Source organism: Lactuca saligna, chromosome 1, assembly GCF_052625555.1.
Source record: "Lactuca saligna cultivar CGN05327 chromosome 1, ASM5262555v1, whole genome shotgun sequence".
Classification (NCBI taxonomy): domain Eukaryota; kingdom Viridiplantae; phylum Streptophyta; class Magnoliopsida; order Asterales; family Asteraceae; genus Lactuca; species Lactuca saligna.
This window is the reverse complement of record NC_136417.1, coordinates 57,149,683-57,176,556: the sequence shown is the minus strand read 5'-3', so window position 1 is coordinate 57,176,556 and position 26,874 is coordinate 57,149,683. Positions and strand designations below refer to the sequence as shown.

Here is a 26,874-nt window from a genome sequence, read left to right as displayed (position 1 = left end):
ACAAGCCTTTAGTATTTTATTTATTTATTTTATACCATAATACAAATCTTTTTTGTGACAATAACAATGAGTAGATACGTAATTTTTTATATGAAGTTTCCATAAAAGATATTGTAACTTCCATAAAAAACTATTAAAGTCAACTTTTATCAATTTAATAGGATGTAAACTATGTGTACAACCTTACACCATATCTATCTCACTTTGATTTCAAAAGATCTTTCTTTTATGTGCTCTCATTTCAAACACTTTAGATCTTCCGGAATGATTACCACAAGTCATTGTTGTTAGCTCACCACAAATAATCACAACCAATCATTTTCTTTTTTTCTATCTCTCAACCTTTTAATTAATTAAAAAATATATTTTTTATTTAAATAAAAAAAAAAAATAAGAGAGATAATGATCTGGAATGATTAGTAATGAATACACCAAACTCATATAGTAATAATATGGTAATGAGATGATAGTGATATCATATTTGTATTAGTGATAAGTATATCATATGACCTTATATTAGGTCATATAAGTTGTGTTTGTATAGATACTTTCGTTTTATTTTATTTATTTATTTATTTTTTGTTTATTTTATTTTATTTAAGTTTTTTTACAACTTTACTCATGTAATTAAATCTTGATTTTATTTTTATTTTTTCATCATGATCATTTACATTTTCAGTTTATAACAATTCTCAAATAAACAGATAACTATTATCTAGAATCAAACGATCATTTTTTTTATTCATTTTTTCAATTAAGCCAAAAAATAAAAGCCTTAGTTATCCATTACTTTACCCATACATGATACATTACTTACGGAGAAAAAAAAACATCCCCTAAAAGTCCATAACAACAATTTTCTTCACACAATAATCTTGGAGTTTTGCTTTTTAATCTCAAAAACAAGTAAAAAACCATTATATTTTTTCTTGACAAAACACCTTTGGTTTTTTTTCAAATAACTGAAACTTTGTGTTTACAAAATACCATTAATTTAATAGCTTTCAACGGTGTTTTGTGAATAAAAAAATAAATAGTTCGTTTCCAGTTTATGACATTTAAACCTATTAAAAAAAAATACAATCAACCAACGACATTAGTTTTTGCTGCAAGATAGGTGAGAGACTGTTTATGGTAATTAATCCGAAGTTGTTTATACTTTTTACTAAAAGTCACAACATCAATCTCCTTTCCAAGAAGCTGTTCATGTAGCATTTCTGATTCCTCATCCGTTTTATTCATACACTCTGAAGTAAAATCACCAACAATATATATCATCAGATTAATTCCCAAAAATGACAAATAATCAATTTTTTAAAGAAAATATATATATTTATTATACCTTGTAGCTTGTTTAGCAAGGAACCCGGGGAGTAACATTGAAGGAGTTGGCTTTTTTTCTTGAGCTCATGTAGCTTTTCTTGAGCAGATGCTAATTCCATTGTTCGTATGATCATACACTGTAACACCACATGTAATGAGGGTATTTTGGTCTATTATTAAAAAAAAAAAAAAAAGAATGGAACTGATTTCCATTGATTTAGCAAAACAAACATGCCACGATGGAATGGAATCTGGAATTCCAGTTATATTTAAGTGCCCTGAAAAACTCACCTGGTTCCTTAATTCAGCTATCTGGGGTTCTTTTTTCAAGTTTTCTCCTGCATAACAAACATATCATAAAATCACTCGTATATTATTCAAGGGTATTTTAGACATTTGGTAAATAAATCCATGGTCAAATATTCAATGGAGTAGATTATCCACTTCATTTTTTTTTTTGTTGTTTTTACTTTATTTCAACTTTATTCAGGTTAATAATTTGATAAAAAGGCTAACACATCAAGTAAGAAACTTACTAGCAAGTTGCAGGGTTTCTTTCTTAAGCTCATCTCGTACCTGGTTAAAAACAACAAATATATATATATATATATATATATATATATATATATATATATATATATATATATATATATATGGGTAAAGTGAATATACCTAACAACCTTATATAAGCTTAGGTACCTAACCACATTATACTACATTGTTTTGCATTATATTTCCATTGCAATCGTCTAAGGTTCTTAAACTTCAATCCTTAGCTTGATTAACTTCCAAGATTTTCAAACATTCACCATTATATTCCTCCTACACCATTTGATTTGTAACGGTAATATATGAAGCCCTCCAGGGGGTCTCCGATAGAAAGACGTCATTTGAAGGAAGATAATGGTGAAAGTCCAAAGATTTTGGAAACAATCAAGTTATGAGTTTGAATTTTAAGAACTTTGGGTGATTACAATGCAAATATGATACAAAATTAAATAGTATAATGTGGTTAGGTACCTAAGCTTATATAAGGTTGTTAGGTATATTCACTTTACCCTATATATATATATATATATATAAAAGAGAAAGTTACAGGAATTAGCAATGTTGTTATTCCTCACTATTTGTCCAATATATAAAGATAAAAATAACTGGAAGACTAAATCAAAACATCAAGAATATAAGAACTTGTGATTAAAAAGATAAAAGTTTGTTGCTTACATTATTCTGAGTTCTTACAGGATCAATTGAAAGCAAGAACTGTTGATAGGCTGCTTGATCAGATAAAAGCGTCCGTAGCTCATCAATACTACACCAATCATATGATGCAAAGATTAAATACACAAAAATTCAAAAAAGAAATAGAAAAATGATGGTTGAAGAATGTTAACATGTTTGAAAGGAAGGGTACCTTTTGTCTTGCAGATATACAACTGGAGATTGAGTTTCATGAGATGATAAGTGAGATCGATCTTCAAGTCTTTCAGTGTAAGTGTTGGAATTGATGTTATTAGGAATAGGAGAGCCGGATGAACTTGGTGGACTAACAGATGGAGGATACCATGAATTGGTACTACTTTCCTGTGGCCTTGGAGAAGAAACTTGTTGCTCTTGAGGAGAACCCCTGAAAGTTAGAAGCAATCATTACTTTGATGGTGTATGCAGGATCATAGTAACATTAAAGTTACAAACAGTTGAAAAACTAGGTTAATTGTGATTATTTCGTTTTTCATCACCAAATCGAAGCATAAGAAAGAACATAATTTGATTAGAAGCTTTACAATTATGGATGTGCAGCTAAAATCTCTAAAGCTCTAATTCGATGTCATCCGTCTAATCCAAAACTACTGGTAAATCAAAAAATTAGGCACAATCGAGTGCAACTACATGGTTTGAAATTCCGATTGGAGCAAAATCAGTTAAAACTTCTCAACTAAATAGGATTCAACACCAGACCTTGAATCCAAGCTACAGAATGCACTACCTAATACTGATCATTCTATCTAAACACGGAAACCTAAAAGCATCGTTAGATTGAATTAGAAGATAAGGGGGAATAATGATTACCAGAACTTGAACATATCTGTCAGAGGTCGTTGATCTTCCAATTGTTGCAGTGGTAAAAGAGCTCACGCTGAGAAAACAAAGCCAACACTCCAACAAAATGAGATACAAGGAAGAGAAGCGATCGCCGGAGGAATAAAACTGACGGATGTACAATTTGAGGTTACCGGAATTGTGTGCTCCGGTATAATCTCCCCGATTTGCTTATTTATACTACGAAAATGGAGAGAATAGTCAAAGCGACGTTTTCGTCGTTGACTTCGGAGTTACAACTTTCAACCCTGTACTTTCTATTTTTCAGTTTTGCCCCTCAAAAGTTTACATTTTTAATCAAATATTTTACCATTGACATATATGATATAACTAATATGGCAAAGAACTCAAACGTCATAGTCTCAAAAGCAATAGATTTACTGATATAGAAGATAAGAAGATGAGTAAATGCGTGGATCTTCTAAAAAACTGATCTATCCAACAAAATCAATCATTAGCCAAAGAGAAACTTATACAAGATAGTAAGGTACATTATGCTAAGATCTTATGTCAATTGCCAAAGGACAAGTTGCAAAAAGATTGGGAATTTGACTTATTAAGGTAAATTAAGTATTTCAAATGTTCACATATGGGTAATATTGTTTTTTTTGTACTCATTTACCCAACTAACTTGTTTCAGCCGTTCAAAAATAACCAACATTACCGGCAATTACCTGTTTTAGCCGGTAACATTGATTTAGCTCGGTTTAAAACATTACGTGGAATCTTACGTGGCCATTACACCCCATTCTCATTTAATTAGGGTTCTTCATCGTCAGCTAACACACCTCGATTACCTTCTTCTGTGAGAAATCAATCGATTCATCAAATCGACGATTAGGTCTTGGAATTGAAGTCGACTGCTAGCATGGCATCCTCATCTACAGGTATGTATGTATCTGTAGATTTTCATTACAATGGATTCTTTTCGCCAAACCCATTGGTGTACTTAGACCCCGTAAAAACAAATGTACGTGATGTGGATTTTGGGGGATTTACGTATAAAGAGTTTCTTTTGTGGCTTACGAAATTAACAAATGGAGAATATGATAATGTCTACTACTGTATGAGAAAGGAAAGCTTGTGTGAGGGTATTAGAAGAATCGACAGTGATGCTGATTATTAGGAGTTTGTGGAGACTGTTTATAGTCTGGAGAGTGATAGTCTTGAGAGTGAGTTAGATGTGTACATTGACCACCGAAATGAACCAATTCTTGATTGGGCTGATAACGAGTTCTTAGAAGATGGTAAAGGGTATGAGTTGGATGAAGAGGATGACAAGGATTCTGAAGTTTCAATGACAATGGAATATGTAACGACCCAAAATTTAAGACCAAAAATTTCTTTTAATAAATCATTACTTAAAGTAAAGTCATCATTCCAAAACATAATGTGAGTATAAGTTTTCAAAACACATGTTCATTATCAGAGTAAACATTCCTAGGATGTCTAAGCTATGGTGTGTGCCATGCGATCACCCCGAGCTCTTCCCACCGCTACCGGAAGTACCTGAAACCAAAACTGAAAACCGTAAGCACGAAGCTTAGTGAGTTCCCCACCCTACCACATACCATGCATAACCACATACTACACATACTGGGCCACGCCCCCTATCTTGGGCCTCGTCCCCTACCTCGGGCCCCGCCCGCTACAACGGCCCCGCCGCTCCAGGCCCGCCTGGCTTCGAGCCCCGCTCGGATACAGATCTGTTTTACTTAGGCCCCACCTGTCATAGGGCCTCGCCCGCCAACAAATAATAACACATAAACATTTCATAACTAACACATACAACTAGTTCTGTCCTAAAGCCTCGCCTATCCTGGGCCTCGCCCATATCCTGCTACTAATGAGTCATGGAACCCCGTCCACGCTACTAATGGTAGTGAGGTACGGGCCTAGCCCACTCCCACGCCTGTTCTAGTTCGGGCCTCGCCCCTATTCTGCTACTAATGAGATATGGAACCCCATCCACACTCTGCTACTGGTGAGATACGGGACCTCGCCCACACTCACCTCCCTACCAGGCACATACATGTATCACACAGACAACAATTATAAACTATCATATAAACAATTCCTTGGGCACCCGCCCGCTATTACAGGACCTCGCCCTGAGAATAATACTAGCATACTGTGCCTAGGGCTAACCCCCGGGTCTTCTACTCATAACTACATGGGCCGACATTGTGGCCTTAGACCCATTCACACAAAGGGAAACTCACTTGCACTGGCTGAACTTGCAGATGATCTCACTACCTACTGCCCGACAACTCACGGAACTCCTGCTCCCCGAACTACCAATATCAATGCAACACTGAGTCTAACTGACCCCCGAAAGACAACCAAGTCCACCCTGGTCCAAAGTCAAAGTCCTGGTCAAAGTCAACCTTCCAGGTCAACCCTACTCGCCGAGTCACCCTACTGACTCGCCGAGTTCATAATATTCAGATTCCTTCCATTCGTGACTCGACTCGCCGAGTCAGTCCATGACTCGCCGAGTATACCGATTTCTGAGTCCAGACCTGTCCAACTCACTGAGTCTCCACCCGACTCACTGATTCGAGTCACAACTCGAAGGGTTTGGGGTTTCACGACCTGACTCGCCGAGTCCAAGAACAGACTCGCCGAGTCCAAGGCAATCTTCATACGACTCGACGAGTTGTTCATCCCACTCGTCGAGTTTCTCCACAACTTCATGTTACTCGCCGAGTCCACTCAAAGGACTCGCCGAGTCCCTTCAGTTCTCCTTACATGCAGAGGATTTTTGAGTCATGCATGGACTCCAAACTATAGATCCACCCTTCCCAAGCCTATTCCACACGTAAAGTTGCAAACTTTACGTGTAGAGAAGGAGATCTAGGCAAAATATGCCATAAACTAGAGTGTAAGGCCAAGGGGCATCAAAATCGACTTAATGGATGATACTTTATGCTTCTCCAGGCCATAACACACTTGGATCTGGAGTAGCAACTCCAGATCCGGCTTCTAACTCAAAATAATAACATTATGGCTAAAGAGCCCCAACAACCACACATAGATCTAGGTGCAAAAAGGGTCCAGGAACTAATTTATTACCTCCAAGTGCTCAGAATGAACTCACAGTCCCAGATCTATAGCTCCTTCTTGTTCCTCCAAGTTCCTTCTTCCTTTTCCAAGCTTTAATGCACCCTCCAAGGCTCAACTAGGAGATGTGACGGCTAGGGTTTGATATCCAGGGCTAAAGAGGCAGTAAGGAACCCTAGGAAGAAGATTAAGACATTTATATAGGCTCCAAGTCCCGAATTTAGGGTTTTCCACGCACAGACCAGACTCGCCGAGTCACCTTGGCCGACTCGCCGAGTCGGTCGCTTACACTAGACCCGGATCCCGCTCGGACTCGCCGAGTCCCTCCTTGGACTCGCCGAGTCGGCCCTTAAATTAGGGCTTTTCTTTCCTTTCATGGCTTTTAAGACTTGGGTGTTACAACTCTCCCCCACTTAAACTAAACTTCGTCCTCGGAGTTTACTATACTCCACCGCCTACGATCTGCCTCCAAAACCCCACCAATTATTTCAACACCAGTTGCCTACCTTCGCTGGTCTTCCACCCGGTCATTCTGACTAGCAACACTCCTTGCGGTTAATCATCTCGGGTTAATCCTAACCCTGAACATACTGGAGATACAACTTACTCAGCCGTCAATCCCTCTGGTACTCTCCGAGTACTGCACTGAACCCATAGGGGTTCACCCCCCCCCCCCCCTTTTTTTTCCTCACGCGATTCCCTTTCCTTCCCAAGGCGATGCTCCACAAACAACTATTTCCTCTGTCACTATGAAGATCCTATCTTCACCGATCCATAATTCCCGCTAAATCCAATACGGGGCATCACCGCCAGTAACCACTGACACTCATCTCTTGTCATAACTTGGTGTCGAGCACTCCTTGACTCAACTAACTGAATTCCACCTTAACCCGCTTTCCCGCACTACAACAGACTAGATACTTCTGTCATTCCTCATTTGCCTTCCCGATGAACTGAGACCACTCTAGTCCCTACCAACCTATCAATATCTGGATTACCGGCTCCCACCGGTAGCTAGTCCCAAAACCATCACTAGTCGCTCTCAGCGTCTTCCAAAGAAACCTCGACTACCTTCAACTGCTCAAACAATTCTGCCACTCAAACACTACAAACCTGGGATCCCCGATCCCCTAACTTGACACTAAGGTCCCTACTAGGTCCCACCTGTGCTGCTAAAAACTCACGGGCCTCGCCCACGGGGTCTCACTCGACCATACTATTGAGCAACCCTGCTCCTAGGTCTCATGTACACTGCTAATCTCATACGGGCCTCGCCCACGGGTCTCACCCAACTATATCCTGGAGCGGCCTCTCCCAAGGTCTCACCTCGCTAGGGCTATACAGGCAACTCCCTATCATTCTCAACCACTACCCATCCTGATCCACATCTGATCACTAGGAAATAAGGGCCTCGCCCCAACTCCGCTAACGAAGCGACTAAGGAATGCTACGGCTTACCCATAGCCTGACAATACTTCCACCACTGACTGCTAGCACGAAACCATCTCCTGCAATTTGACCTCAAGATCCCCATTCCGACTTACACGAGTTCTACATGCGGCCCTTTAACCTGAATCCGGACCACATACCCACCATTACCCTTTACACGCACGCACTGATGGGAAGTTCTCAAACTCCCAACCCCGAACTTCTAAACGCTGAACTACCCCCTTTCCTTCTCAGAAATCATAAACCCGATCTGGATTTGCATGCCCTTACCCTATACACTCGGAGGATTCTCCCCCACTTCGGTCCTGCTTACGCCTCGATGCTTAGTGAAGAGAAATCCCAATCCTTGCTACCATAATCAATCCACTGAGGAATCCCAAGCTTACCATAGCTAAGGATCTAACTTGTCCATTCTAAAACTTATACGACTCCGAACTAGCAAGACATACCGAGTCTCTCCAAGGCATGCTACAGATACTGCGCTCAAAGTAACCTTCTTCGATACAACGCACCCCTTAACTTCTAACCCAAATATCTAAGGTATGCAAATGGCATATAACTCGATCGAAGTCAACCCGCTCAAAAATAAAATACTCACACAGATAATGATGCAGAACCATAACAATATAATCATGCACAAAATAAAAGAACTGAGAACGGAAGTTGCATACCTGCAACGTCCGGCGCTGCTCGCATCTCCAAAGTAGCCATCTGAAAAGCCCTACCTCCAACTGCAGGCGCCTCCGCACGGCCCTGACGACTGTCCGTGATCCTCAAAGTTGCAGGGGCAGGTGCCATCACCCGTCCTGCTGAAAGAAAAGTGGGGCACCGGGGCTTCTTGTGGCCCCGCTGATTGCAGTGAAAACATATCAAGTCTGATCCCTGAGTGATGGTAGCAGTACAATCTCTGCTAAAATGACCAGTCCGACCGCACCTGAAACAGCCAGACTCACCACCACTACCACTCCTGCATGCGCCCCCGTGCGTCCTGCCACACCTTCCGCATCGACTGCGGTCCTGATAATCCCTCGACCTCGACTCTGATCCCTTGGGCCTTTTGCCCGAACTCGCGGCTACCTGAACCTCATCCGGCTTCCTCTTCCGGATCTGCTCCAAATCAATTTCCCTCTCCCTAGCCCGAGAAATCATATCCTCCAGAGTCTTACATCCGGACCTGCTGACGAACTCCCTGATGTCATCCCTCAGCATCTCGTGATATCGCGCCTTCTTCATCTCCTCATCTGCGACATACTGCGGAACAAGAAGGGCTCTCTCCCTGAACTTGGCGGTGATCTCCGCCACAGTCTCCGTAGTCTGCGTCAAATCCTGAAACTCCCGGGCCAACTGTTGCACCTCAATAATCGGCAAAAACTCCGCTCTAAACCTCGCTAAGAAATCACTCCAAGTCATCGCGTCCAATGCGGCATCATCACCCAAAGCGTGACCAATCTCCTCCCACCAATCCCTCGCTCTGTCCTTCAGAAGACAGGAAGCGAGTCTGACCTTGTCCTCCTCAGGACACCGGCTCGTACAGAATGCGTTGGCAACATCAGCCAACCATCTGCTGCTAGCGATGGGGTCCCTAGCCCCATGATAATCTGGTGCCCCGCAAGCCCTGAACTCCCGAAATGTCAAGGTACGCGCTCCCAACAAAGCCATCATCTCAGTACGGAAGGCTCCCAGCCTCTCATCCAAAATCTCTAATATACCCTCCTTGACCGTGCCAAAGATCACAGGAGTCTGAGCTAGAATACTGCGCGTAACCTCCGCTGATATCAACTCTCTCATCCGCTCCTCGAGCTGCTCGGCCCCTATTCCCGAGCCTAATCCCTCTCTGGCGCCTGGTCCGCCCGTTGGTCCCTCTTGCAATGTCACCATACTGAAACATACAACATAACCACTATCGGAATACTCCTCACTGCTGCGAGACCAAACATACTCACTACCAGGTTCCCGGTCTTGTCTCAGCCTTTCCCGAATCGAGTACGGATCCTCTGCTTTCAGTAGTACGGGCCCATACTACCTTCCACATCTATCCATACTTTCCTCAAGAACCGCTTTGACTCCACCAGGTCCCTTTTCTACTTCTATTGCTCCCAGCACTACCTCATCCTAAGCTTACCCTAGGGAAACCTTTGACTCAACTCAAACCAGTCCTCAGCTGCTGAAGGCCTCCTCGCAATGCCAATTAGCCATCACCTGGATACCATCACATGTGATGAGGCTCAGATAATCCTTCAAGTAAAAGACTCATTCTTACAACGGTTGGACTCAAACAAGAGCTGCGCAATAGGACCAAATCCAACACTCTGAGATTATTCAACCCTGATCACATGTGACGTGACGTATCCACCTAATGGCTAACTCCCATCACTTAGAATCCCACAATGCACAAAGCAAGCAGCATTCAGACAAGGGGAAAGTCTAACCATAACATACTCAAGCAGTCATATCCACATAGCAAGAATCTGAACTAGCATACAACACAACTCATAAACTCAGGCATAACCTAATCAGGATATCCTACTACTGACTATTCAGCACTATCATGCAGATCAAAAGCACATATAACAGGCACATAAGGCATCCTCCCTAGATCCTTAGTCCTAATCTAGCATGCTGTTCTATTAACTGATAATCAAAACATAAACTTCTATGGGTATTTTGGGGTGTACTTACTTGAGCTCGGTTGATTGCATGCACCACACCTCTCTTCTCTTTTCAAAGTTCTTTTCTTTCTGAATTCTTTTTATTTTATAAAACCATTTTCTTTCTCAAAACTCTCTTTACAAAACTATCTTTTCGCTTTTGAAAACTTTTTATCCGACCCCTCAATTTGAGTTCAGGCACACCCGAGAGTATGCCCGAATCCCTCAAACCAAGGCTCTGATACCAACTTGTAACGACCCAAAATTTAAGACCAAAAATTTCTTTTAATAAATCATTACTTAAAGTAAAGTCATCATTCCAAAACATAACGTGAGTATAAGTTTTCAAAACACATGTTCATTATTAGAGTAAACATTCCCAGGCTGTCTAAGCTATGGTGTGTGCCATGCGATCACCCCGAGCTCTTCCCACCGCTACCGGAAGTACCTGAAACCAAAACTGAAAACCGTAAGCACGAAGCTTAGTGAGTTCCCCACCCTACCACATACCATGCATAACCACATACTACACATACTGGGCCACGCCCCCTATCTTGGGCCTCGTCCCCTACCTCGGGCCCCGCCCGCTACAACGGCCCCGCCGCTCCAGGCCCGCCTGGCTTCGAGCCCCGCTCGGATACAGATCTGTTTTACTTAGGCCCCACCTGTCATAGGGCCTCGCCCGCCAACAAATAATAACACATAAACATTTCATAACTAACACATACAACTAGTTTTGTCCTAAAGCCTCGCCTATCCTGGGCCTCGCCCATATCCTGCTACTAATGAGTCATGGAACCCCGTCCACGCTACTAATGGTAGTGAGGTACGGGCCTAGCCCACTCCCACGCCTGTTCTAGTTCGGGCCTCGCCCCTATTCTGCTACTAATGAGATATGGAACCCCATCCACACTCTGCTACTGGTGAGATACGGGACCTCGCCCACACTCACCTCCCTACCAGGCACATACATGTATCACACAGACAACAATTATAAACTATCATATAAACAATTCCTTGGGCACCCGCCCGCTATTACAGGACCTCGCCCTGAGAATAATACTAGCATACTGTGCCTAGGGCTAACCCCCGGGTCTTCTACTCATAACTACATGGGCCGGCATTGTGGCCTTAGACCCATTCACACAAAGGGAAACTCACCTGCACTGGCTGAACTTGCAGATGATCTCACTAGCTGCTGCCCGACAACTCACGGAACTCCTGCTCCCCTTGCTCCCCGAACTACCAATATCAATGCAACACTGAGTCTAACTGACCCCCGAAAGACAACCAAGTCCACCCTGGTCCAAAGTCAAAGTCCTGGTCAAAGTCAACCTTCCAGGTCAACCCTACTCACCGAGTCACCCTACTGACTCGCCGAGTTCATAATATTCAGATTCCTTCCATTCGTGACTTGACTCGCCGAGTCAGTCCATGACTCGCCGAGTCTACCGATTTCTGAGTCCACACCTGTCCAACTCACTGAGTCTCCACCCGACTCACTGATTCGAGTCACAACTCGAAGGGTTTGGGGTTTCGCAACCTGACTCGCCGAGTCCAAGAACAGACTCGCCGAGTCCAAGGCAATCATCATACGACTCAACGAGTTGTTCATCCCACTCGTCGAGTTTCTCCACAACTTCATGCTACTCGCCGAGTCCCTTCAGTTCTCCTTACATGCAGAGGATTTTTGAGTCATGCATGGACTCCAAACTATAGATCCACCCTTCCCAAGCCTATTCCACACGTAAAGTTGCAAACTTTACGTGTAGAGAAGGAGATCTAGGCAAAATATGCCATAAACTAGAGTGTAAGGCCAAGGGGCATCAAAATCGACTTAATGGATGATACTTTATGCTTCTCCAGGCCATAACACACTTGGATCTGGAGTAGCAGCTCCAGATCCGGCTTCTAACTCAAAATAATAACATTATCGCTAAAGAGCCCCAACAACCACACATAGATCTAGGTGCAAAAAGGGTCCAGGAACTAATTTATTACCTCCAAGTGCTTAGAATGAACTCACAATCCCAGATCTATAGCTCCTTCTTGTTCCTCCAAGTTCCTTCTTCCTTTTCCAAGCTTTAATGCACCCTCCAAGGCTCAACTAGGAGATGTGACGGCTAGGGTTTGATATCCAGGGCTAAAGAGGCAGTAAGGAACCCTAGGAAGAAGATTAAGACATTTATATAGGCTCCAAGTCCCAAATTTAGGGTTTTCCACGCACAGACCAGACTCGCCGACTTGCCGAGTCGGTCGCTTACACTAGACCCGGATCCCGCTCGGACTCGCCGAGTCGGCCCTTAAATTAGGGCTTTTCTTTCCTTTCATGGCTTTTAAGACTTGGGTGTTACAGAATATGAACATGAATGGGATGATGAAGATGAACATACTTTTGATAAAACTGTTAGAGACCCATTCTTGGACAAACTTTCAGGGCATATTAGTGATGATGATGAAGAGGAAGCAAACAATGGGAAACTTAAGGATGTTGTGTTCCCTGTCCATAATGAGAATCAAGAATGGGAGCAAATGGTGCCAGTTTTGGGTATGAAGTTTTCTAATCCATTGGAATTGAAGTTGTGTATCACCAACTATGCAGTCAAAAAGGGATATGATTTATGGTATGAGAAAAGTGATCATGAAAGGTTATTGGTAAAATGTTGTAAAGGTAAGACAAATAAACAGGGTAAAGGTTGTCCTTTTAGATTATGGGCAACCTGGATGAGCAGTGAAAAATCATTCCAGATTAAATCTCTGAATGATATGCATAATTGTGCAAGAGTGTTCAAATTTGGGTCCATTGTTACCTATAAATGGATAGCAAAGCATTTCATGAATCATATACTTCAGAAACCAAAGATGAGTATAAGGACGTTGAAAGCTAAAGTCAGCAAGAAATTTAATTTGATTGCAAGTGTTGGTCAATGCAGAAATGCAAGGAAGTATGCATTTCAGGAGATAGAGGGTACTTTGAAAGAGCATTATGCAAAAACATGGAGCTATGGAGAAGAGATAAGAAGGACTAACCCTGGATCAACAGTGAAGATGGATGTAGATGTCATGCCTGATGGAACCACATATTTCTCAAAGTTTTATGTATGTTTCAAGGGATTGAAGGATGGATGGATTGAAGGTTGTAGGAGGGTAATTAGACTAGATGGTTGCTTCCTAAAGGGCATATGCAGAGGTCAGTTGCTCTCTGCTATAGGTAGAGATGCAAATAACCATATATATCCCATTGCTTGGGCTGTTGTATTAGTGGAAAGTAAAGAAACATGGAAGTGGTTTATTGACCTTCTAATTGAGGACCTTGGAATGGGAGTTGGGCATGGACTAACCTTGATATCAGACCAACACAAAGTAATCAATTTTTGTTGTTTAAATTTTGTGTCTATTGCTAACAGGGATTACTTGAGGCTGTGAAGGAAAGGGTCCCAGCAGCAGAGCATAGGCAATGTGCTAGGCACATATGTGCTAACTTCCTGAAAAGGTTTAAGGGCCAAGTGTTTAGAAAGCTTTTCTAGTATGCTGCTGCAGCTACTACCCCTGCAAAATTTGAACAACACATGAATGAAATCAAGAAATTAGAGCCACTAGCTTATGACCATTTGATGGAAAGGGACCCTAAAACTTGGAGTAAAGCATTTTTAAGACTGATAGGGCTTGTGATGCATATGAAAATGGTATCTCTGAGAGTTTCAACTCTGTGATTGAAGTTGCTAGGAAGAGACCACTAATCACCATGTTAGAAGAAATTCAAATTTATGTGATGGAGAGGCTTTATAGACAGAAGATTAAGGGGCAATCTTGGGATTTAACCATATGTCCTACCATTAGGCTAAAGTTGTCCAAGCTTAAGGATCTTCAAAGGTAAGTGCTTAAAACTGTTTGTCCTTATATATGTTTGTCTTTAAACATGTTTGTCCTTATATATGTTTGTCTTTAAACATGTGTATATGGACAGGTTTTGGAAAGTAATACCATCTGGTTATCAACAATATGAAGTCAGACTTGGGTATGATGCATATGTTGTGGATATTGGTAGTAGGACATGTGCCTGCAGAACTTGGCAGTTAACAGGTTACCCTTGTGTGCATGGGTATGCTTGCATTGCAAGCCTCAACAGGGATGTAGAGGAGTATGTGTCACCATGGTTTACCACATCAATGTACCTAAACTGTTACAGGAATACCATTAACCCACTAAATGGTAGTGACATGTGGCCTCATGTAGACTACATCAGCCCATTGCCCCCCAAAAGGAGAAGGCTACCAGGAATACCATCAACAAAAAGGAAAAGGGATCAGATTGAGAGGAAAAACCAAGAAAAAAATCATTCAATCACAGAAAGAGGTAGTGTGATGAAATGCAGCATATGTAGGGAAAGTGGGCATAATAGAACAACCTGTCCTCAGAAACCAATTGGGGAATCATCAAATGCAAGTTCAAAGAAAAAGAAATCCAAGAAAGCTGGTATGTTTAATATATTTATTTGTATATAACTTGTATAACTTAACATATTGGGCATAACTTAACTTTTCAAGTAATACAAAACAGATAAAGTGAAGGTTGTATTGGCACGTGAAGTTGATATTGACAGTGACAGTGAAGTTGAAATAGAACCTGAAAGTGATGTTGACTCTTTTGATCTTGAATTTGAAGATGATGTGCAACCTGAAGTTGAAGATGGAGTAGAACCTGAAGTCCAAGATGGAGTGCAACATGAAGTTCAAGATGAAGTGCAAGCTGAAGTTGAACCTGAAAATCATCCTAAAGTTCATGATGTTAACCAAGTTGAAGTTCACCTTGCAGTTCAAGCTGAAGTTGAACCTGAAGTGCAAGTTAAAGTTGAAGATGCTAACCAAATTGTAGTTCAAGATCAAGTGGAAATACCAGCTTTTCAAGTTGTAGTGGGAAAGAGGGCAAGGAAACCTTCAGAAAGAATTACAAAACTGAAGATAAGAAAGATGTGGGAGGGAAAACAGGGCAGTAGTGATGACAATCCGTATGAGTTGGATTAACTTTTGGCTTATTGTACTGTTGTTAATGTTTTTGGCATCTTTGACTGACATCTTTTAACTTTAGAATCTTTTGGCACATCTTTTGAAAACTAGTTGGAATAGCTTAACTTTTTGCACATCTTTTGGGTGTAATGAATGTTTAACTATGTTATGTAAAACTTTTGACACATCTTTTGAAGTCAATGTTCCCTGGAATGTCTATAATATATTACCATCTTTTGCACATCTTTCTAATACCATTAGTATTATTTATAATTTATTACCAACTTTTATAATATCAACTGTAATCACAATTCCTTTACAGTGTAATCATAATTCCATTACATTGTTTAAACAATTCAATTCCAATGATTCACAATAACATTACAAGTTTTGTACACTACCATTCCAATGATTTAATTACCATATTTTGCACATCTTTCTAATACCATTTGTATTATTTATAATTTATTACCATCTTTTAGAATATCAACTGTAATCACAGTTCCTTTACAATGTAATCACAATTCCATTACATTGTTTGAACAATTCAATTCCAGTGATTAACAATAACATTACAAGTTTTGTACACTACCATTCCAATGATTCAATTACAATGATTCAATTCCATAACAATGTTTATTACTATCTTTTATACTACCAAGTTTAATACCCATTCCATTACAATGTACTATTCCATTCCAATGATAGAATATAACCTTTTTCATTGAAAACATCACAAAAGCATACATAATTTAGTCATACTACATCATAATACATAATTTAAAACAACATTTTGACATACAAGAGAAACAAGAAAATTAATGCAAGTCTATGGGTAAACAATTTCCAGTTGACTTTGTCAAGTTCTTATTTATTCCTGTTCTTCTCTTGTTCAATCTTCATCCTGCATATGCTGATTTCATTCTCCAAGGTACAAATTTTCAAGGTAAGATTGCAGCTTTCTTCTGCTTTCATCCTGTAATGCCCTCTTCCATCTTTCCTCCCTTCATCCTCATCCAACCATTGCTAAAATTTACAGCTTGGACTTTTTCTATTCTTCAAGAAATTTATAAGAACATGTTAAATTGAAGGATGAAGAAGAAGTAAAAAATATGAATTACCAGTGAGTTTTGACAAACTCTGAATTTCCTTCCAGGATTGTCTGGGGTTCTTGATGTCTTCACACGAGATGGCAAAATCGCAATCACATGGATGATCCGATTGCAATTCGTCTTGTCGTTTGGAAGAAAAGGATGAGGACGAAGATGCCATCGATCGATCTAGGGTTTTAATTAATAAGCTGTCGTATCTCACCCTCTTATAATGTAAACACTTCTCAATGCCACGTAGGTGATGAGTATTGTAGCGTACAAGCCACGTAGATGCCACATCACACAAAACCTACAATAGCCAGTAATGTTGGTTATTTTTGAACGGCTGAAACAAGTTAGTTGGGTAAATGAGTACAAAAAAACAATATTACCCATATGTGAACATTTGAAATACTTAATTACCTTAATAAGTCAAATTCCCCAAAAAGATTATCCAATGTCTTCGTACTACTTTTAAGAATAGAAAATCACATAAAAACTTTTAAGTTTTCACAAAAATATCGATTTTACCCTTGGATGTATTTTAGATCCTGTAAAGTAAAATGTTTTGTTTAATTTGTTCATTTATACCATTTTAACCGGTTTCTAAGTAACCTACTGGTTATCTAATAAAACTAAAGCACTTGGATGTGTTTTAGATCCTGTAAAGTCAGATGTTTTGTTTAATTTGTTCATTTATATCATTTTAACCGGTTTCTAAGTAACCTACTGGTTATCTAATAACACTAAAGCACTTGAATTTTCAAAAATGTTCGGATTTATCTTCAATTAACTCATTATAATCGAAAATGTATATGATGAAATTTTTTATTTTAAGATCGATTTCTATCATTTACAAATTCAGTTATAAAAAGGTTTTTTCTTTTTTTCTTTTTTTTTTTTTTAATTGTTGATGAATATTTAACTGAAAAAGGAGTTAAATAATATCAAAATAAAGTTAAATGACCTAAATTCTCGGTGGCCTACGTGGCATTCTAGGAAAAAATATATGATCAAAACATATGGGGTATGTTTAATGTCTTGAAAAAACAATTCCATATATCAAAGAGAATGACTCCTTTCCGTTGGTTACATAAAAACATAACCATTGCATGTTTTGTGTTTATAAAAAAAAAAAACATCTGATATACAAGAATATTGACATACATAACCTTGTAATCACACCATAAAATCAGCATTCGTTTCGTAATCCTACCATAAGTTCCATGTAGCACTCTAACATTTGAACAATTCTCAAAGGTCATCATAGTTTTCCTCTCAAATATCAACGTCCAATAACTAGAAAACCATTAAAGTCTACAAAGAACCCGTGGTTAACAAGACTAAGCAAGGGGCCAAAACAAAATTTCAAAAAAAAAATTACAACATTTGATTTGAACTCCTCTAAAATAGAATTGGCCATTGCCCATTACAACTATACGACTGCATGCATGCACATTCTTTACAAAAGATATATATATATATATATATATATATATATATATATATATATATATATATATATATATATATATATATATATATATATATATATATATATATATAGTTAGTCTAGTCATCATCCGACAAGCAAACCAGGTCATGACCCACTCCTCCACTTGGTGGTGGTGGTGGTGGTGGTTGTGGTGGTATATTCTCATTATCCTCCGGGAAGATGTCGGTTAGGTCCACTAAGGCATACGAAGCCCCTCCTCCACTTGGTGGTGGTGGTGGAACATAAGAAGCTTCCGGAGGGAGTGGCGGTTGGGTATTTGGGGGGCTTGTTACATGCTGACCTGGCACCATCCTCCGATAGGGTGTCAATTCAGGAGATGCTGACGTGGAAGGTTTATAAGTTCGAAGATGTGGGGCCGGGGCTCGGATATCACTGCTTACCAAAGGTCGAATATGTGGGGCTGGGGAACGAATATCACTGTTTACTAAAGGACGAAGATGTGGGGCCGGGCCACGTAAACTTCCTGCTGACGGGGTGACTGGGGTGATGTTGGGTGGCGGTCTGGTGGTGGTGGTGGGTGTCACCGGGGTGATTGTAGGCGGTGGTCTAGTGTTTGGGTTGATGTTAGGTGGTGGTCTGCTAACCGGGGTGACTGGGTTGATGGTAGGTGGTGGTCTGATTACTGTGTTGGAGAAAAGAGCCGCTGGTTGGTGAACTATTTGAAGTGGCGGTGGCGGTGGCGGTGGCGGTGGTGGAGGAGGCGGCGGTGATGATGGTGGCGGCGGTGGTTGTTGTGGTGGTGTCTGTTGTCGCCCAGATGATTGGCCAGGTGAAGATGAAACAACACCAATGGAAACGGAAGGTCTTACTGGGAATCTATGGAGTTGTTGCATTAATCCAGCTTGAGAGACTGCAAAAAAAAAAAAAAAACAAAAGGGTAAATATGGAAGAAAAAAAATTAAATATAATTTTGAGGGCATAGGCATACCTTTCTGCATTCCTGGCCCAGAATGATTGAGATCTTGACACTTGGCCCTGAAAGCCTCGGCTAAAATTTTATTCATAACAACTCTGTTAACCGTTGTATCAAGTTCCTTCTTTTTTAACTGAAAAGCTTCTTCTGCTCCTTTAAACTTTGCTTCATATTTTAGAGTTATTTGAGCAATCATGTCAGCTATTTCCTTATCACATTCAGATTTCATCCTTTGTTTCTGCATGTATACACACCCAAAAACATGAAATGCCAAAATATATATATTATATATATATATATATATATATATATATATATATATATATATATATATATATATATATATTATAAATTAAAATTAGAGACTAACCGTTTCTTCATAAAACTTTGTAACATTATCTCTATGGGCAAATAACCGCTCCAGTTCAGCTTGAAGTGGATCACCATGATTTGGTATCCGTGGAGCCACTGCCACTTGGTTAGGAAGATCAAACAGGTTTATTACAGGCTGTGCCTGTGATGTGTTCTGATTTGTGATTTCTGGTGGGTTTGAATTCTGTGTAGAAACTTGTTGTTCTTGTTGCCCACTTTGTTGGTCATTTACTGTATCAGGGGCGTTTACGTCATTTTCACAAGTGGTTTCATTGGCTGGCTGCGTATCGGTTTGATTCTCAGCCATTGGATTTGGATCATCATGAGGCTGCTCTTCTGAATTAGGATCACCTTGCGCTTCTTTCTCTTGAACTCCAAGGTCTAATAGTTGTTCTAGAAGAGACTCGTTTTCGGTTTCCTGACAAAACCAAACAAAGTTTTTTTGTTTCTTAGAAAAAAATGACCATTTTACCCTTCTGTCTAAAGTTGAATTTGAAAGACTTGATCGTGTGATTAACTTACCAAAATTGTTGGCATTGGAGGATCCGGAGGTTGAGAAGCAACCGACTGAACTGAGGGTGTATCGTCATGTGGTACACCTGCAGACGGTTGATTGCTGCTACTGGAACCACACGAATCATTCTGCTCTTGCTCTTCAACAGCATGTGCTTCCTCATGTTCTCTGATTTCATCACCACCTGGCACTCCCGTTTCACCAGTGTCATCAACACGATCCGCCACCTCAGCACCATTATCATCTCCGTTACTATTCTTCTCTTGGTTCAAATCAGCTTCCACTGGTTCAACATCATTGCCAATTCCATCACCTTCCTGAGATGGAATTTCTTCATTTACTACCCCTGCCACGTCATCAACAGTCTCATGCTGACATGGCGGAACTTCTACTTCTACTTCTACTTCTACTTCTGCTTTTGCTTCTGCTTCTACTACACTTGACGACAACACCGTTGCATCAACCATTTGTTTTTCTGAGGTATGCGAACCTGTTGACTCGATGTCATCACCTACGCCCAAACTACCCCTTTCTTTGGACTGATCCTGAACCCTACCACCATCCAATTCCAAGGGTGTTTCAGTCATTTTACCACCCGGATTCCCAACAGAAACTGAAGTTTCAGGTTTAGCTGCCGCATCAGCATCCACGTCATGAGTCAGGAGTTTTGCCTTGAGCTCTTTGAGGTGAATATCTTTATCTCTTTCATGCTCTTCAAATTTTTTCGCAAATTCTTTGTCTAATAATCTTAACCTCTCTGATCTTTTGGAAGGGTTCCTATGCAAAGTACGAATAAAAGCTTTATCCACTCTGTACTCATTTTCCAAAGATGCCCTTCTGTCATTCCATTCCCTATTAAACTCCTCCATCTCTTCACTTAGCTTTTCGGTAGATTCTAAATTTTCTGCAACTGATACCTCAACATTTTGATTCTGTTGACTTTCAGTTGACATTTTCTGGTCGGTTGACTTTGACTCTGTGCAGATACCTTGAGGTGGCGATTTCAAATCTTTTATTTCAACATGTTTCTCTTGTGTTTCTGTTTGGTTTAAGAAATCCTCTTTAGCTTCTTCAAGCTTCAAGTGAACAGAATTCACCTGTTCTTCCTTACAATCAAAATTCAATTGCTTTTTTGCAAGGTCAAAAGACTCCTTTCTATCAATTTTATGTTTTGCAAGTGACGCCCCAATCCAACACTGAAATCATGAATGACATTAAAATTAAATACATTAATAATGTCAAAAATTAGGGCTTTAAAAAGATTTCATACCAGTGATATCATGAACGCCTCTAGAGTAGTTCTATCCTCCCTACTGACATTATAATTCTTGAGAACAAAATCAAGAAATCCATCCACTTTGTTCTTGACATCCTCCTGTATTTTTATTTTTTAAGCCAAGAAAATATAATTAAAAATGTTACATCTGTATTATTGTCAAAAAGTAACATACCGGAAACTTTAGGATTTTACAAAGCTCATGCACAGTGGGATGTAGAAACTCAGGAGATGATTGAGACTCGTTATTGCCACCTGAAACAAGATCTGAATTATTTACTTATTATAAAACTCAAAACACGTAAAGTTTAAAAAAAAAATAGTTATTTTACCTTCATATACGCCTCCAGTCCCCCATTCTACAGGCCTTGAAGCAGGAGACTTCTTACGCTTCTTTACAGCATCAGCAACAGGGGCAATTGTGCCTGATGATTCACCATAATATTGTGTTCTTTTCCTTTGTCTTGAAGTTGACACATGTACAAATTTCCATTGAGGGTATTTTCCCTCTAATAAATTTCTCCAAAAAACATGCGGCTGTTCTCCATCAGGCAGCTGATTTTTAATCTCACCACAGGGCATATTTCTATTCCCATAATACCCACAGGTTTGAACTTTGGTGATCATTGACTTTTCTCCATCCTTATTTTTACCTTTGTTGGAAACTATATACAAAAACTCCTCCATTACATCCTTCAACAAGTTTCCTTGAGATGAAATATCCTTTCCAGATTCACCATGAAACTTCTCCAAGTTTTTAAACAATTCTTTGGCGCCCCACATTAACAAAGCATCACAAGTCAACCTACTCCGCTTACTATCAACAGCAACATTCTGTTGAGCGAGTTTTAAAATCTTTTCTTCAAGTGTGTTCTTGGAATACAAACGAAAAACCATGATCTGTTTTTGTTCTGAATCCGAATCGATTGATAGTTTTCGAATATCATTTGCTAGATTGAGATCACTATCGAATATGATTACAATGTCAACTGATGATAATTTGATGCTGGGTTGACTTGAGCGTTCTAGTAAAAAAATGAATTTATTTGGATTATTGTTGAAGCTGTTAAAAGCTGCTTGTTTTGATTTTTGAGCCATGCGGGCCCCATCCACGCGTTCGTAAGAGTCTTCACCAAATCTTTGATGGACAAAATCGTCCAAAATGTCGCCAAGTGTAACGGGAGGAGTATTGCTTTCGGTGGTAACTCTTTCAGGAACTGTAGGCTGTTTGTTTGTTGGAAGAAAATGTAAATGTCAATATATATATATATATATATATATATATATATTGTAAATAATAATAAGTGAAATTATTTAATTTGTACCTGAAAAAGGATGACAACTCTTAGTTGGCGTTTTTTGACCTCGGGGAGAATTAGGTCAAGAAAGTGAAGTTTGCCACTTGCTTTAAGACCAATATCATAAATCATAGTTGGTTGATCCTTTGTGATTGATTTTTGAAGATCTTTATCTGCTATGTATGGGTGATTACAACACTTCAACATGAAAAATAAGATTCATTAAAAATATTATAAAGTGGTAACATTAAAAATATACTGTTTGACACACAATTTAAATAAATAAACTATGTATATTAGGGTGAAAATTCATAAGTTGGCATATAAATTTAGAATAATAAAAGAGTTTAATGTAGTAGTTAAAAGATAAGTTGAAAAGTTATGGCAGGTTTAAATGAATATGGTTCAAGTAAAATGACATCAATTACTTATAGAGAAATAAAATATCCTCCTACCACTTTTAGATGGTGATAAGTGTAATAAAAAATTATTAATTCTATTAAATATGACAAGTGTCACAATCTTAAATGTGCAGGAAGATGGTGAAATCATTATTGCACATCGTTTTTCTATAAAGTTCATAAGTCTTACATTATATCATATCAGATAAAAGGCATACTGATGCCAAAATCTGTAAATGAGAGAAATAAAAATAAAAATATTGAATTAATGAAAGAATACCTTGCGATTGGATTTAAGAATGTTATGAAGAGCCTCAACACTATCACTTTTTGAGCCTGAACGAAGAGCCATTCCATCAGAAAGTAGAGTAGAGCAATACTGTTCAAGCTGCAAGTTTGATATCTGAACAGGAACCCAAAATTCTACAAACTTTGAATTATTGTTTTCTGTATCCTCCATAACACCACCTTCTTGGCATGTCTTTCTAACCTAGTACAAACATTAACATAACAAATTTCCAAATAATGTTCCAAGGGTGGCTTTATACTTTATACTTTATACTTACAACCAATACATGAAAACAACATTGATTGTAGTATTCACTCACCTTGGAAGTAGAGGTCCCTTGTGAATCTTTCTCACATGTCTTGTCATGAGACTCATTTTCCTGTTGATTCTTTAAATCATTGTTGATCCTGCATTATAAGAGTAATTAACATCACTTTGTTGAATGTATTTAGTGAATGAATTGAAGATCACCAACCAATTATATAAACACAGAGTCACCATGAATGATGTAAAAATGTTTTGGCCTAGAATCAAAGATTAGAGAGTGGTAAGGAAACTGACTAGGTTTTTAAATTCAAGCATGTTTTTTGTCATTACATGGTCTCTTTCTTCTTTAATAGGTAAATAAAAGATAAATGACTTAACAATTAAGAAATCTATTAAGATTAGACTCTTCAACTTCCATGAAATAAAAAGATTTTAAAAGTTATAAAGACCAAGACTCTTCAACTTCCTAAAAATTAAAAACACTTAAAAGTACAATAAATACTAGACTCTTCAACTTCCTAAAAGAATTAAAACAACAACCTAATAAAAGCTATAAATGTTATTCCCTAAAGTTTTCAACTTTTAGTAAAAGCATTGAACATGGCTTTTGGTTTCTCATAAGAAAGCAAATTATTGCAAAATAAAGTAGAAAGCATAAACCACTCCAATACCCTATTTTGCCCTCCTTCACTTTCACAATGATAATAAGCATCCCAACTCAATCCCCATTCCCTCTATGCATAGACTTGGTTAGATCAAAATACCAAAATTACCCTTCACTAGCTAATGTAGGCCTAATAGATTCGTATTCCGTTATCTCTATATTGAAAAAGAGAATAAAAACAATAGTGCTAATCAGCAGTATACAGGATAGCTCTATGAATTTCAAGACTTCAATGGAATGACCAGATAACTAATGCACAGATGTCAAACACTCGGTTTTATACGTGAAAAGAATCTAATAGAATACATGAATTCAGCACATAATCTAACCTGAAAAGGAAAGGGGCGAATGTGATAAGTACACATACCTTTGCTCTTTTGAACATGCAAGGGAAGTTTCATCTTCACCATGCTTTTTGCACCCAGATGATGGTGATTTGGGGGAAATTTGGTTATCACTATCTTCACAAGCATCAACATCAATATATTGTGTAGACATCTTTCCATTATTATCTTGTGAACACTTGCCACCAATTTGTTTTCCCCCATTCCCACTTTCAGTAGTCCTACCACTTTCAGCTGGCGTGTGTTGCACATCTGAATCATGGCCATCTTCTGTATGCCAATAAAGAAAAAGGTGTCAGACCAATTCATTCAGAATCTCATAAGCATACAGAAGAAACATAAACTAAGAAGGTTACCTATAAAATGAGACTGCTCTCATGAAAAAACTTCCATACTGAAAGCCCTATAGTAAATTAAGGGTGTGGTCCATTTGTCATTAGAGTGTAATTACTATTAATAGATAGATCAAAACAAGTTTTGGGTCTTTGTAAATTTGGGAGATTGTATAAAGAGAAATATAAGTACTCAAATTGTCATCTAAAGAAAGAAACTATGGACAGCTAGTAATGACAACAAGGTTATCATGATAAAACATAAAAAAAGATGTATAAACTTATGCACCTGCTTCAATTCTTAAACGCTGAGGTTTGAATAAAGCTTTATAACCACGAACAGTCATTCTCTTCCTTTTCCTACCACCCACATCTGGATCCTGTCTTTCATTTTTGTTATCTACACTAACATCCTCTGCATCTTGATCTTCTTTTGAACTGCTTGCAATTATCTCTTTCTTCTTGATGTTTTGTGAAGCAGTCACCTCAGTTAACTTCTTTGATCCTGAAGAATCTGGTGAAACTTGTTTCTTACTTCTATCAGACCTCCTCAAAGGACTTGGCCCCATCTGTTCTTCAATTTTATCTTGTTTCTTTTTTATTGGAGAAGAGCTTGGGGTTGCGTGGTTCTCAATTCGTTCAGACCTACGAGCATTAGATGAAGGACTTGCTGTTGCTTGTTTCTTTGATGGTGTTTCTCTGCCTGATCTTCTTAAACCAGAGGCATCAGCTGATCCTGAGAGTGAAGCAGAAGATGCATCTTTCCTCTTTGACTTTGTATTTCCATCTTCCTTTGCCATTGTGGCAACTGCAAATGCAAAGATCCATCAACACGATTATAAACAAGAAATGCACGCAAAATCCAGTACATGCGTTGCACGAGCAAACAGGAAGTTTATAGAAGAAGTATCATCGGTAACCTTTCTCTACGCTTCTAACTATTAGTTTACTAAGAATCCGGTGAATTTGTAAACAGAATGGTGTGATACTCATCGATTAAAATCCCCAATAACGTATGCGGAGTTAGAGACAATGCAAAGCTCAAAAATGCAGTACATAAATACGGAAAACCTAGCATACATGATACAACTTGCTCCAACTAGGTACCACTGAAATGAGCGAAAAAACCAAGTGACACATGTGAAGTATAAGTCCTTCGAAGAGGCACGAAATACAGTAAATACATGTAAGAAGAACGAATTCAAGCTCCATTAAAATTATAGAAAGTTAGATGGATGATAACATCCAGAACGCTAGGGCATATATATCTAATTTCGACGATGAGATGCAAACCTGGAATTGTCAGATTAGGGGTTTAGACGATCGTACATGCCTCGATTATTTCTTCAACGGGAGTGAAGATTCTACGGCGTGGAAAAGGTTCTCCGACGATAGAAAACGAGGGAAGCGGAGGAGGAGGCCGGAAATCAGAAAACGCCTTCAGCTTCTGCAGGAAAGTAGCAGAGGATTTTCAAATTACAATTTTGCCACTGTACTTAATTGGATATGAAACCGATCCAACCCAACTTTTCAATTAAACAAAATTAATTTCTCTCTATCCCAACAAACTACAGGATCCAATCCAACACAATTTTTCACACTCTATTAAAAATCCACAGCACAGACTAATTTTTCGTTAAATAAATATAATTTGTAATTATCTTTTTATTAAAAAAAAAAACAAATCACACCAATTTCATTAACCATAATCCAATATTTAATAAAAAAATTAGGTGATGAACCAAAATAGCCCCAAGATTTATAAATAAATGCCTATAAAAATGTTCATTTATCTAAAAAAAAATTATGTTTTTTTGACGAACAAATCATTATTATTCTACGTAAAAAATGTAGTATCATATTTTTGATTGAAAATATGTTCATGGGTTGACAAAATTATATAATAGCCATGTTGTGGACCCCTATTTAAGGTATAAATTTTATTTTTTTCGTTTTTTTTTTTTTTCGTTATTTGGTTGGGTTGTTATGTTAATTTACAATAACATAA

General features: G+C 38.8%; 2 protein-coding genes across 3 annotated transcripts; both read right to left on the bottom strand.

Annotated features, from left to right (window-relative positions):
- Positions 1 to 993: 993 nt before the first annotated feature.
- Positions 994 to 3,563, bottom strand: LOC145036761 (vacuolar protein-sorting-associated protein 37 homolog 1-like). Its single transcript, XM_078985243.1, has 7 exons — positions 3,394 to 3,563; positions 2,738 to 2,950; positions 2,548 to 2,635; positions 1,860 to 1,899; positions 1,615 to 1,661; positions 1,343 to 1,460; positions 994 to 1,247 (listed from the first exon to the last, which is right to left on the bottom strand). The coding sequence occupies exons 1-7, from the start codon at positions 3,405 to 3,407 to the stop codon at positions 1,084 to 1,086; spliced, it is 684 nt and encodes a 227-aa protein (XP_078841369.1). The 5' UTR covers positions 3,408 to 3,563; the 3' UTR covers positions 994 to 1,083.
- A 14,149-nt stretch (positions 3,564 to 17,712) lies between these two features.
- Positions 17,713 to 26,354, bottom strand: LOC145036747 (uncharacterized). Of its 2 annotated transcripts, XM_078985223.1 has the most exons (14): positions 26,160 to 26,354; positions 25,787 to 25,975; positions 25,156 to 25,674; positions 24,558 to 24,804; positions 23,579 to 23,666; positions 23,251 to 23,460; positions 22,597 to 22,767; positions 21,604 to 22,495; positions 21,447 to 21,526; positions 21,266 to 21,370; positions 20,004 to 21,191; positions 19,480 to 19,899; positions 19,125 to 19,347; positions 17,713 to 19,046 (listed from the first exon to the last, which is right to left on the bottom strand). In XM_078985223.1, the coding sequence occupies exons 2-14, from the start codon at positions 25,857 to 25,859 to the stop codon at positions 18,253 to 18,255; spliced, it is 5,010 nt and encodes a 1,669-aa protein (XP_078841349.1). In that variant the 5' UTR covers positions 25,860 to 25,975; positions 26,160 to 26,354; the 3' UTR covers positions 17,713 to 18,252. The 2 variants fall into 2 exon arrangements, with proteins under 2 accessions (XP_078841349.1, XP_078841357.1); XM_078985231.1 differs by lacking the exon at positions 25,787 to 25,975.
- Positions 26,355 to 26,874: the final 520 nt, after the last annotated feature.

Bases quoted from the DNA above. Each gene is read 5' to 3' on its own strand.
- LOC145036747 (XM_078985223.1), bottom strand. From the start codon at position 25,859: ATGAGTATCACACCATTCTGTTTACAAATTCACCGGATTCTTAGTAAA. The intron at 22,496-22,596 runs GTACAAATTAAA...ACAAACAAACAG, and splicing joins GAGTTGTCATCCTTTTTCAG to CCTACAGTTCCTGAAAGAGT. The intron at 21,527-21,603 runs GTAAAATAACTA...ATCTTGTTTCAG, and splicing joins GACTGGAGGCGTATATGAAG to GTGGCAATAACGAGTCTCAA.
- LOC145036761 (XM_078985243.1), bottom strand. The intron at 2,636-2,737 runs GTACCCTTCCTT...TGATTGGTGTAG, and splicing joins GTATATCTGCAAGACAAAAG to TATTGATGAGCTACGGACGC. The intron at 1,248-1,342 runs GTATAATAAATA...ATTTTACTTCAG, and splicing joins CTTGCTAAACAAGCTACAAG to AGTGTATGAATAAAACGGAT.